The sequence below is a fragment of the Nerophis ophidion genome, linkage group LG04, assembly GCF_033978795.1.
Source record: "Nerophis ophidion isolate RoL-2023_Sa linkage group LG04, RoL_Noph_v1.0, whole genome shotgun sequence".
In the NCBI taxonomy this organism is placed as follows: domain Eukaryota; kingdom Metazoa; phylum Chordata; class Actinopteri; order Syngnathiformes; family Syngnathidae; genus Nerophis; species Nerophis ophidion.
In genome coordinates this window covers 70,978,508-70,991,564 of record NC_084614.1, presented here as the reverse complement: position 1 = coordinate 70,991,564, position 13,057 = coordinate 70,978,508, and the positions used below count along the sequence as shown (strand labels likewise).

The 13,057-nt window shown below is 41.9% G+C and overlaps 1 protein-coding gene across 2 annotated transcripts in view; it reads right to left on the bottom strand.

The window, feature by feature from the left end:
* Positions 1 to 104: 104 nt before the first annotated feature.
* Positions 105 to 13,057, bottom strand: part of LOC133551824 (uncharacterized) — a 502,474-nt gene continuing 489,521 nt past the window's right edge. The window contains exons 1-3 of one of the 2 annotated variants that reach the window (XR_009806574.1): positions 10,803 to 11,260; positions 2,287 to 2,646; positions 105 to 444 (exon numbers count right to left, since the gene is read on the bottom strand). Coding sequence is in view for 1 of the 2 variants with exons in the window: in XM_061898946.1 (XP_061754930.1) it covers positions 401 to 444; positions 2,287 to 2,646 (404 nt within the window). In the remaining variant the exon portion in view is untranslated. Of the gene's footprint in view, positions 445 to 2,286; positions 2,647 to 10,802; positions 11,261 to 13,057 lie in introns of those variants that run through there. The other variant, XM_061898946.1, reaches the window with a different exon arrangement.

Below are 13,057 nucleotides of genomic sequence, written 5' to 3'. Positions count from 1 at the left end.
AGGCATTTAAGAAACCCCGCCCGGACACCCCGGACAGTCCTGCAAAAGAGGACATGGAAAAAAGAACGTATGATCAGTCTAGTCAAAGAAATTATGCAAACACATTATTAAAAGAACAATTATTTATATACAAAAAACATTGCAACAAATAATTTACATGAAAATCCCCTTGCCTATTAATATGTTTAGAATGTTTTATTTTTTTTTAAATCACACATCATCAGCCCTTCAAAGATGACAGAAGAATACATTTAATATCCCATGTAAACAAACCAACACAAAAACAATAGCCCTGAAAAGGGGCTTGCTTATTTACCGAAACATGAATTTAAAAAATGATGCTAATTAACATGTTTTCCTTTCTTGTCGTCCATGACAACAAAATTGGGATAATCTGCTCTCAGACCCTCCCAGTGTACCGGAGTATACCAAAAACACCGCCACCTGAAACAAAAACACATCGAATAAGCTTTGTCCATACATTTTAAATCCTGCTTGTGCTTTCAACGCTAACATGCCAATACCACTTAAACCAGATGTGTCCAAACTTTTTTTTTTCCCTCCGAGGGGCCCAAATGCTGACAAATGAAGAAGATGCCGGGGCCGTTTTGATATATTTCGTAAATGTTCCCCTGAGCTCGTTGTGAACTAACATGGGGTCGACCGTTTGGAGCTTTGTGGGCTATTTGCACCAAATGCTCCACATAAAAGTGTGCATAAAGTACAGTTCAATATGCATTTAAAACCTAATCAGTACAAATAAATGAATCGGAAGTTTCCGGTATCGGCTTGAAAAAATTACATTGTGCATCCCTCGTTTTCAGTGTCAACATATATATTTTTAAATCATTTTATTAAATATTTTTAATGTGTTTTTTTTATAGTAGTCTGTTCAGAATGTGCAGCGGACCATTGAAATATTTGCCACGGGCCGCAAATGGCCCCTATTTTGACACCCCTGACTTAAAGTGTGGTACCGCTAGTCCAGGGGTCACCAACGCGGTGCCCGCTGGCACCAGGTCGCCCGTAAGGACCAAATGAGTAGCCCGCTGGCCTGTTCTAAAAATAGCTCAAATAGCAGCACTTACCAGTGAGCTGCCTCTATTTTTTAAATTCTATTTATTTACTAGCAAGCTGGTCTGGCTTTGCTCAACATTTTTAATTCTAAGAGAGACAAAACTCAAATAGAATTTGAAAATCCAAGAAAATGTTTTAAAGACTTGGTCTTCACTTGTTTAAATAAATGCATTTATTTTTTTACTTTGCTTCTGATAAGTTCCAGAAAGACTATTTTAGAGAAAGAATACAACCTTAAAAATGATTTTAGGATTTTTAAACACATATACCTTTTGACCTTTTAAATTCCTTCCTCTTCTTTCCTGACAATTTAAATCAATGTTCAAGTATTTTTTATTGTAAAGAATAATAAATACATTTTAATTTAATTCTTCATTTTAGCTTCTGTTTTTTCGATGAAGAATATTTGTGACATATTTCTTAAAACTTATGATTAAAATAAAAAATATATATATTATGGCAAAACCTAGAAAATCTGTAGAATCTAATTTAAATCGTATTTCAAAGTCTTTTGAATTTCTTTTAAAATTTTTGTTCTAGAAAATCTAGAAGAAATAATGATTTGTCTTTGTTAGAAATATAGCTTGGTCCATTTTGTTATATATTATAACAAAGTGCAGATTGGATTTTAACCTATTTAAAACATGTCATCAAAATTTTAAAATTAATCTTAATCAGGAAAAATTACTAATGATGTTCCATAAATTATTTTTTTAATTTTTCCAGAAAGATTCAAATTAGCTAGTTTTTCTCTTAATTTTTTTCGGTTGAATTTTGAATTTTAAAGAGTCGAAATTGAAGATAAACTATGTTTCAAAATTTGATTTGATTTTTTTTCCGTGTTTTATCCTCTTTTAAACCGTTAAATTAAGCGTTTCTTCATCATTCATTCTCTACAAAAAAAACTTCCGTAAAAGGAAAAAAAATGTACGACGGAATGACAGACAGAAATACCCTTTTTTTTAAATATATAGACCAATTTAAAGGTAAATTGAGCAAATTGGCAATTTCTGGCAATTTATTTAAGTGTGTATCAAACTGGTAGCCCTTCGCATTAATCAGTACCCAATAAGTAGCTCTTGGTTTCAGAAAGGTTGGTGACCCCTAATGTAGTGGTACCCGGAAACAGCACAGCTACAATACTTGACATCATTCAACAATTTTAAAGCATATACACGCTGAAGTCTTCGAGGAAGTGTTCCGACTTACCAACGGCGGCCACACCTGCGATAGAACCGATGGCAATACCGGCGATGGCGCCCTCTGAAAGACCCTCTGGCGGTTCTTCGCCTTCGGTGGTTTGGATCGTCGATGAGGGCGAGGGTCCAAGAGAGGTCGAATTATCCGGAGACAGGGTGGTCGGGCCCGGAGCGGGTGTAGTCGGGCCCGGAGCGGGTGTAGTCGGGCCCGGAGCGGGTGTAGTCGGGCCCGGAGCGGGTGTAGTCGGGCCCGGAGCGGGTGTAGTCGGGCCCGGTGCGGGTGTAGTCGGGCCCGGTGCGGGTGTAGTCGGGCCCGGAGCGGGTGTAGTCGGGCCCGGAGCGGGTGTAGTCTGCCCTCTGCACAGAAGAACTTTTTTCACAAAAACACATTATTAAATTGAAACTGCTTCGCTTATTATTATTATTCCCCCACGGCGATTGCATTTTTGTGACCTTTAAAAATCACGAAAACTCATTTGCAAGCTTCTTTGGGGACTTGAACACGAAATTTCCAAATTCACTCTCTGGTGCCCCCTTGAAAATGAGAAAAAAAAATCTGCCCCTGCCACCAGATTCACATATCGCCAGAAAAATCCCAGTACGGGGACGCACGTAAAAGTATCAAGAAGCCATATTTAAAAACAAACAGGAAGTGGACCGTCTTGGTTTTATATTAAGGCCAAAAACAGGTGTCGTAATTTAACAAACTCATCCAAAATGATTCATAGTGGACAGAGAGATGGGCAATGATGAACTGCGAAGGAATTTTGTCTAAGCCATAAGATGTGGGCGGGGCATGGCGCCCACCTTTGATCTGATGGCTTGTCACAAAACGCTTGATCATTTGTAACGAGGTGTCACAAATTCAGATCTTGGTAATAATCGATTCAAATAGTGAAGAGGACACCGTGACGTGCTGAGTTTGTCAGCGCCGGTTCATAGCTGTTTGTGGATGGGCGGCGAAAACTGTTCCTCGCCATCCCCCAATCTAACTTGACTTTAACTGACCAGCTCTCCTTCCAAACTGATATGAGGCTTCAAAGTCAAGAACTGAAAAGTCAAGAAATCTGCGATCAAAGAACTCCGGCTTTATTAGTGATTCCCAGTGCCCAAAAAAAGTCTGCGGGCTATAGAGCGTTTTCTACTCGGGCTCCAGTACTCTGGAATGCCCTCCAGGTAACAGTTAGAGATGCTACCTCAGTAAAAGCATTTAAGTCTCATCTCAAAACTCATTTGTATACTCTAGCTTTTAAATAGACCTCCCTTTCAGACCAGTTGATCTGCCGTTTCTTTTCTGCTCTGCCCCCCTCTCCCTCGTGGAGGGTGGGGCACAGGTTCCGTGGCCACAGATGAAGCGCTGGCTGTCCAAAGTCGGGACCCGGGGTGTACCGTTCGCCTGTGCATCGGTTGGGGACGTCTCTGCGCTGCTGACCCTTCTCCACTCGGGATGGTCTCCTGATGGCCCCACTTTGGACTGGACTCTCATTATTATGTTAGATCCACTATGGACTGGACTCTCCCATTGCAGTCCTCTCCAAGGTTTCTCATTGTCCCCTTGGGTTGAGTTTTTCCTTGCCCTGATGTGGGATCTGAACTGAGGATGTCGTCGTGGCTTGTGCAGCCCTTTGAGACACTCGTGATTTAGGGCTGTATAAACAAACATTGATTGATTGATCATGTCTGCAGTGCCCTCCAAGGTTTCTCATTTTATCCAGTTGGGTTAAGTTTTTCCTTGCCCTGATATGGGATCTGAGCCGAAGATGTCGTTGTGGCTTGTGCAGCCCTTTGAGACACTCGTGATTTAGGGCTATATAAATAAACATTGATTTATTGATTGATCATGTCTGCAGTCCCCTTCAAGGTTTCTGATTGTATCCAGTTGGGTTGAGTTTTTCCTTGCCCTGACGTGGGATCTGAGCCGAGGATGTTGTTGTGGCTTGTGCAGCCCTTTGAGACACTTGTGATTAAAGGCTATATGAATAAACTTTGATTGATTGACTTTGATTGATGTTTGACGTTCATATCCACACCAATATTGCCGCCTCGTGGTGGAAAATTACAAAAGTCACAACTTCTTTCCTGAACTTATTGATGGTGGGCCAGGGCACTGAGAAAGATGTGATTGTATGCGTTATGTTATTATTAAATTGTTATATCATGTATGAAGGATTGTACCCTTAATGCATCCATTCATCCATCCATCTTCTTCCGCTTATCCGAGGTCGGGTCGCGGGGGCAGCAGCCTAAGCAGGGAAGCCCAGACTTCCCTCTCCCCAGCCACTTCGTCTAGCTCTTCCCGGGGGATCCCGAGGCGTTCCCAGGCCAGCCGGGAGACATAGTCTTCCCAACGTGTCCTGGGTCTTCCCCGTGGCCTCCTACCGATTGGACGTGCCCTAAACACCTCCCTCGGGAGGCGTTCGGGTGGCATCCTGACCAGATGCCCGAACCACCTCATCTGGCTCCTCTCGATGTGGAGGAGCAGCGGCTTTACTTTGAGCTCCTCCCGGCTGGCAGAGCTTCTCACCCTATCTCTAAGGGAGAGCCCCGCCACACGGCGGAGGAAACTCATTTCGGCCGCTTGTACCCGTGATCTTATCCTTTCGGTCATGACCCAAAGCTCATGACCATAGGTGAGGATGGGAACGTAGATCGACCGGTAAATTGAAAGCTTTGCCTATCCGGCTCAGCTCCTTCTTCACCACAACGGATCGATACAACGTCCGCATTACTGAAGACGCCGCACCGATCCGCCTGTCAATCTCACGATCCACTCTTCCCTCACTCGTGAACAAGACTCCTAGGTACTTGAACTCCTCCACTTGGGGCAGGGTCTCCTCCCCAACCCGGAGATGGCACTCCACCCTTTTCCGGGAGAGAACCATGGACTCGGATTTGGAGGTGCTGATTCTCATTCCGGCCGCTTCACACTCGGCTGCGAACCGATCCAGTGAGAGCTGAAGATCCCGGTCAGATGAAGCCAACAGGACCACATCGTCTGCAAAAAGCAGAGACCTAATCCCGCGGCCACCAAACCGGAACCCCTCAATGCCTTGACTGCGCCTAGAAATTCTGTCCATGAAAGTTATGAACAGAATCGGTGACAAAGGGCAACCTTGGCGGAGTCCAACCCTCACTGGAAACCCTTAATGCAGTCTTTGGCATATTTAAAAAATATACATAAACATTATCTACATTACAACGTTACACAGAAAAAAATACAAATATAAAGGTTACCAAAATATATTTTGCCGATGTTAAAAAATTATTGCACGCCCCGGGGCGCATATTCAGATAAAATTGACAATTATAAATGCTTTTGCGGTTATTGATAGTCAAGAAATTGCCTTATTCAGTCGGATTTTTCTAATTTATTAAAATTATGTCTTAAAATTAGTACTTTTGTCAGGCTTGTCTGTGACAGTGTGGCCATGTTTTAGTTTTTCCTGTCTGTTTCCTGTCAGCGCTCTTATTTTGTCTGTTTCCTGTTTTTTTTCCCCCTGAGCGCTGTAACCCTCGGCTGCGGCTGATTGGCACCTGGCCACACCTGGTGTCAATCAGCTCGCTCCGATTTGAACCTGTTTTGTCCTCCAGTCCAGTGCTGGATTATTGGATTGTATTGTCGCTCCTGTCGCATCGTGTCGTGTCCTGTCGCTCCTGTCGTGTCATTGCAGCGTAGCGGTAAGCTATATTTCGGTAGCAGTTTGTAGCTTACTGTCTTTTGTTCCCTGCTTATAGTTTGTCTTTATACAACACGTAACGACTTCTGTTTTCCTGCTCACTACCCGCTAGCTTCCATCCTAGGCCCTTTTGTTTTTGCTAGCTTCCATGCTAAGCTCCTTTTGTTTTCTAACTCCCATGCTACCTCTTTTAGTTTGCTATCCGCCTCGTGCGCGCTTTTTGTTAGTACCCTTTTGTTTGTTCGTGTTCTAGTATTTTAATTAAATCAATCGATCAATCAATGTTTACTTATATAGCCCTAAATCACTAGTGTCTCAAAGGGCTGCACAAACCACAACACAAACCACAACGACATCCCCGGTAGGCCCACATAAGGGCAAGGAAAACTTACACCCAGTGGGACGTCGGTGACAATGATGACCCAGTGGGACGTCGGTGACAATGATGACTATGAAAACCTTGGAGAGGACGAAAGCAATGGATGTCGAGCGGGTCTAACATGATACTGTGAAAGTTCAATCCATAATGGATCCAACACAGTCGCGAGAGTCCAGTCCAAAGCGGATCCAACACAGCAGCGGAGCCAGCAGGAAACCAGCGGAGCCAGCAGGAAACCATCCCAAGCGGAGGCGGATTAGCAGCGCAGAGATGTCCCCAGCCGATACTCAGGCGAGCGGTCCATCCTGGGTCCCGACTCTGGACAGCCAGTACTTCATCCATGGCCACCGGATCGGACCGGACTCCCTCCACAAGGGAGAGTGGGACATAGGAGAAAAGAAAAGAAACGGCAGATCAACTGGTCTAAAAAGGGAGTCTATTTAAAGGCTAGAGTATACAAATGAGTTTTAAGGTGAGACTTAAATGCTTCTACTGAGGTGGCATCTCAAACTGTTACCGGGAGGGCATTCCAGAGTACTGGAGCCCGAAATGAAAACGCTCTATAGCTCGCAGACTTTTTTGGGGCTTTGGGAATCACTAATAAGCCGGAGTCCTTTGAACGCAGATTTCTTGCCGGGACATATGGTACAATACAATCGGCAAGATAGGATGGAGCTAGACCGTGTAGTATTTTATACGTAAGTAGTAAAACCTTAACGTCACATCTTAAGTGCACAGGAAGCCAGTGCAGGTGAGCCAGTACAGGCGTAATGTGATCAAACTTTCTTGTTCTTGTCAAAAGTCTAGCAGCCGCATTTTGTACCAACTGTAATCTTTTAATGCTAGACATGGGGAGACCCGAAAATAATACGTTACAGTAATCGAGACGAGACGTAACAAACGCATGTATAATGAACTCAGCGTCTTTTGTGGACAGAATGGAGCGAATTTTAGCGATACTACGAAGATGAAAGAAGGCCGTTTTAGTAACGCTTTTAATGTGTGACTCAAAGGAGAGAGTTGGGTCAAAGATAACACCCAGATTCTTTACCCAGTCGCCTTGTTTAATTGTTTGGTTGTCAAATGTTACAGTTGTATTATTAAATAGAGGTCGGTGTCTAGCAGGACCGATAATCAGCATTTCCGTTTTTTTGGCGTTGAGTTGCAAAAAGTTAGCGGACATCCATTGTTTAATTTCATTAAGACACGCCTCCAGCTGACTACAATCCGGCATGTTGGTCAGCTTTAGGGGCATGTAGAGTTGGGTGTCATCAGCATAACAGTGAAAGCTAACACCGTATTTGCGTATGAAGTCACCTAGAGGCAGCATGTATATGCTGAAGAGTGCAGGGCCAAGGACGGAACCCTGGGGAAGTCCACACCTTACCTTAACGTAGTCCAAGGTCACATTGTTATGGGAGACGCACTGCATCCTGTCAGTAAGATAAGAGTTAAACCAAGACAGGACTAAGTCTGACATACCAATTCGTGTTTTGATACGTTCTAATAAAATATTATGATCGACGGTATTGAAAGCAGCGCTAAGATCGAGGAGCAGCAACATAGATGACGCATCAGAATCCATCGTTAGCAATAGATCATTAGTCATTTTTGCGAGGGCTGTCTCTGTAGAGTGATTTGCCCTGAAACCGGATTGAAAGGTTTCACATAGATTGTTAGACGCTAAGTGTTCATTTAGCTGCTTTGCAACAATTTTTTCGAGGATTTTTGAAATAAAGGGAAGGTGAGACACCGGTCGGTAGTTTACCATGAGGTCAGGATCGAGGTTAGGTCTTTTAAGGAGAGGATGAATAACCGCTTTTTTGCATGCTAGGGGAAGAGTGCCCGAGGAAAGTGATAAGTTTATAATATTTAGCACTGATGGACCTAATAATACAAAGAGCTCCTTGATAAGTTTCCCAGGAATGGGGTCAAGTAAACATGTTTGTTTTATTCCATTTACACGTTGTAACAATTCCTCTAATGTTATTTCCTCAAAACGAGAGCAACTATTTTGGAGGGCAGTATCCGCCGTATATACAGTCGTATCTGTGTTAATAGAACCCAGTTGTAGCTTGGACGCATTGTCTTTAATCTCCTTTCTAATGACTTCAATTTTCTTACTAAAGAATTGCATAAAGTCATCAGCTGAGTGGGTGGAGCTACTGGAAGGGGTCCCTTGTTGGGTTAGCGATGCTACCGTACTAAACAAAAATTTAGGATGGTTTTTATTACGGTGGATGAGATTTGAGTAATATTTAGCTTTAGCTAAGGTAAGCATGCGTTTATAAGTTATTAAACTATCACTCCATGCTTGATGGTGCACCTCAAGTTTAGTCGTGCGCCATTTGCGTTCCAGCTTTCTACATAATAATTTCTGAGCTATAGTTTCTTCTGTAAACCCTGGGGTACGCTTTTTTGGAGCCTTTTTTAACTTTAGAGGTGCTATGTTATCAATGGTTTCGCGTAGGGCGTCGTTAAAGTTGTTAGTGAGGTTATCAATTCAGCCCACATTCTTTGTGAATGGTGCCATTACCGAGGGCAGTAGGTCAGCAAGAGTTGCCGTTGAGGCCGTATTATTGTTGCGGCTGCTATAGCAGTTATTATTATTATTAGTTTGACGAACATGCGTCTGAACCTCGAATTTTATAAGGTAATGATCGGACAATACTTTAGTATACGGGAGTATCGTAACTTTGGAAACGGTGATACCCCTGACAAGCACTAGGTCTATCGTATTACCGTTGCGATGCGTGGGTTCATTTATTATTTGTGTAAGACCACAGCTATCAATTATAGTCTGGAGCGCTACGCACTGGGGCGGTAGATAACAGCCAGGTATAGAGGCAGTGGTGTGACGGACTTCACAGTAAGCACCTCAAACGATTTATATTTATTATTTATGTTAGGACTAAGGTTAAAGTTTTCGTTGTATATTAGAGCGACCCCCCACCCCTTTTAAGGGGACGGGCAATATGGGCATGTGTAAAGTTAGGAGGACATGCCTCATTTCAGGGTATCTGCAGGTTTCAGCAAGTCAAATTTAAGACTTTTTAATGCCACGTTGAATGAAATTTAAGACTGAAAAAAATGATAAAAAATCTATAAATATAAGCGATGGTTGGGGATCCCACTGTACTACAACCTCAATGAAAATCAGTCAATTTTACTTTTCTTATGTTTATAAATAAACAAACTGATAAGCCCCACTCTGCCACATAGCTTATCAAAAATCTTGAGGGATTCATAAACTTTGACATCCAAAACAAACAAACCAACACAAACACCAGTAAAAACATAATAACCAAGGTGAGGGTAAAAATAAATTACATTTGGTCAATAATAGTGCAAAACGGTATAATAACATGGGGCTTCACGGTGGAAGAGGGGTTAGTGTGTCTGCCTCACAATACGAAGTTCCTGCAGTCCTGGGTTCAATGCAGGCTCGGGATCTTTCTGTGTGGAGTTTGCATGTTCTCCCTGTGAATGCGTGGGTTCCCTCCGGGTACTCCGGCTTCCTCCCACTTCCAAAGACATGCACTTGGGGATAGGTTGATTGGCAACACTAAATTGGCCCTAGTGTGTGAATGTGAGTGTGAATGTTGTCTGTCTATCTGTGTTGGCCCTGCGATGAGGTGGAGACTTGTCCAGGGTGTCAGGCCTGATTGTAGCTGAGATAGGCGCCAGCACCCCCCGCGACCCCGAAAGGGAATAAGCGGTAGAAAATGGATGGATGGGTATAATAACATCAACAACAAAACACTGAACACACACCTCAGTTGAGCTTCAGCTGGGTGTACCCATTCACGAGTTCTGCCTCTATTTTTTTCAGCTCACTCATTTTTTCTTTGTATCTCTTGAAGAGATACAAAAAAAAACGAGTGAGCTATAATCACTCACGTTTACTCAAAGACGTGCCGTAACTTTTACTCAAAGACGTGCCCCGACAATTTAAGACAATTGAGTACTGAATTTAAGACCACTTTAGGAATTTCTAATACATTTAATACTTTTTAAGGCCTTCATTTTAGATACATGAATTTAAGACTTTTTAAGGATCCGCGGATACCCTGCATTTAGCGCAAAAAAGTCGTCTGGTTTAAGCCAGGTTTCGCTGAGACCGATGACGTTAAGATTGTTGTCTCTGATGATATCATTAACTAACAACGTTTTGGGAGACAATGATCATATGTTTAAAAAAACGATATTATAGTTAGTGGGCTGTTTTAGGGAATTTTTGATCAAGTTATCCGTAGTAGCGATAATAATAATGTTGTGTTTATCATGCATAGTGCATTTAGTATAATTACAACCATATCTAGGAATTGATACGACGGGAATTTTCCGATTGTTTGTTTGTTGCTTTGATAAACTGCACGCATCATAGTTTTTCCACCTCAGCAGAACGCATGTCCAACTCTGAAACAATCAAAGCAGAAAAAGTGTGTTCTAACTTAACTGACTCCTTACCCAGACCAGTAGTTTCGCATCTTCCATTTAAATCCGTTTTCAGGATGGAGGAAAGTGGTGTTCTGTGGTAATTAGCTTTTAGCTTTTTTTTTAGCCCCGCTCGGCATCCGCGTTTCCGATCACACCGCTGGCGTCTGCTCCGTAGACGGCCCCTGCTGCTACTAGACTCCCCTGCTTCACAGGCCGCTGGTTGTAGCTGCCGAAGTATTCCCTTGCTAGTTAGCAAGTCTAGCAAGCACGCGTCTATCGGTCCAAAACGGCCCGATCTGTCCACATCCAGAAGTGTCTGGCGGTCGTAAGTGATCACGGAGTGACCACGAAGTGAGCCAGCCATGAAGTTTGCCGAATTGTCAGGTATTTCTGCCAAATGTTCCGTCTTTAGCAAGAGCTCCGCGATGTTTTCCTGTTCAATGCTTGCCTCTTTCTCTGCACCTTGGGGTTCGTCACCAAATAACTCTGACAACTTTATTAAAATAAACTGTCCCACCGTAAAGAACAACGAGGAGGTAAAAAGGGGTTGGCCAAAATGGTATGTTTTATTATGTAATATCTTATTTAATAATTAAATGGAAATTGTTGAAATTGATTAGTTAGAACAGGGGTAGGGAACCTATGGCTCGCGAGCCAGATGTGGCACTTTTGATGACTGCATCTGGCTCTCGGATAAATCTGAGCTGACATTGCTTGACACGATAAGTAATGAATAATTCTACTTGTAATCACAGTGTTAAAAATAACATTCAAAATATAAAACATCCTCATGCATTTTTAATCCATACATCTGTTTCCTACCGCACCTGTTCAAGAAGTTGCGTTAATGGTAAGAAGTTATTAATTTATTATTGGTTAGTGTGGGGCATGCACTCCTGGATGTTCTTCAGACCACCAAGCACCGACACGAGAGCCTGTTTCTGGGCTACAATATTATTACATTTTTCAATAAGTCTCTCAGTTTCTTTCCAGCAATTGTCTTTTTCTCTTTCGTTCTCGCTCGCGCTCTGGCTCCAGCCCCAACCCAGTCTCTCCTCCTGGCTGCTGCTTATAACAGAGCGACAGGTGATTAAATAACAAGGCCCAGGTGGGCCAGCTACGCACCTGTCGCTGATTTGGAGGCCGATCCTTGCAACACCCCGCTTCATTGCAGGGCCGCAGGCCACGCCCCCATACACAGTTAGCTTCAGAATAACAATGTTATTACAAAGAATAAGATACCTATTATACTCTAGAAATGTTGGTCTTACTTAAAAATGCACGTGTTTAGTTGTGTTCAGTGTTAAAAATAATATTATATGGCTCTTACGGAAAAACCTTTTAAAATATTTGGCTTCTTGGCTCTCTCAGCCAAAAAGGTTCCCGACCCCTGAGTTAGAAGGAGTGTGAATCTTTGGGTACCTACTGATTCGATCCGATTACCATTCTGGGGTGACAAATCAATTCAAAATCAATTCTTGATTTAACACGATTCTCGATTCAAACCGATTCTTGCAATGTACTATTCGGTGTTATATATATATATATATATATATATATATATATATATATATATATATATATATATATATATATATATATATATATATATATATATATATGTATATATATATATATATATATATATATATATTAGGGGTGTGGGAAAAAATCGTTTCGAATACGAATTGAATCGTTTATGTTGTGCGATTCAGAATCGATTCTCATTTTTTTAAAATCGATGTTTTTATTTATTTATCTTTTTTTAAATCAATCCAACAAACCACTACACAGCAATACCATAACAATGCGATCCAATTCCAAAACCAAACCTGACCCAGCAACACTCAGAACTGCAATAAACAGAGCAATTGAGAGGAGACACGAACACGACACAGAACAAACCAAAAGTAATGAAAGAAAAATGAATATTATCAACAACAGTATCAATATTAACTATATTTTCAGCATAGCAGTGATTAAAAATCCCTCACTGACATTATCATTAGACATTCATAAAAATAATAAAGAACAATAGTGTCACAGTGGCTTACACTTGCATCGCATCTCATAAGCTGGACAACACACTGTGTCCAATGTTTTCACAAAGATAAAATAAGTCATATTTTTGGTTCGTTTAATAGTTCAAACAAATTTACATTACTGCAATCAGTTGATAAAACATTGTCCTTTACAATTATAAAAGCTTTTTTTTATAAAAATATACTACTTTGCTAGCATGTCAGCAGACTGGGGTAGATCCTGCTGAAATCCTATGTATTGAA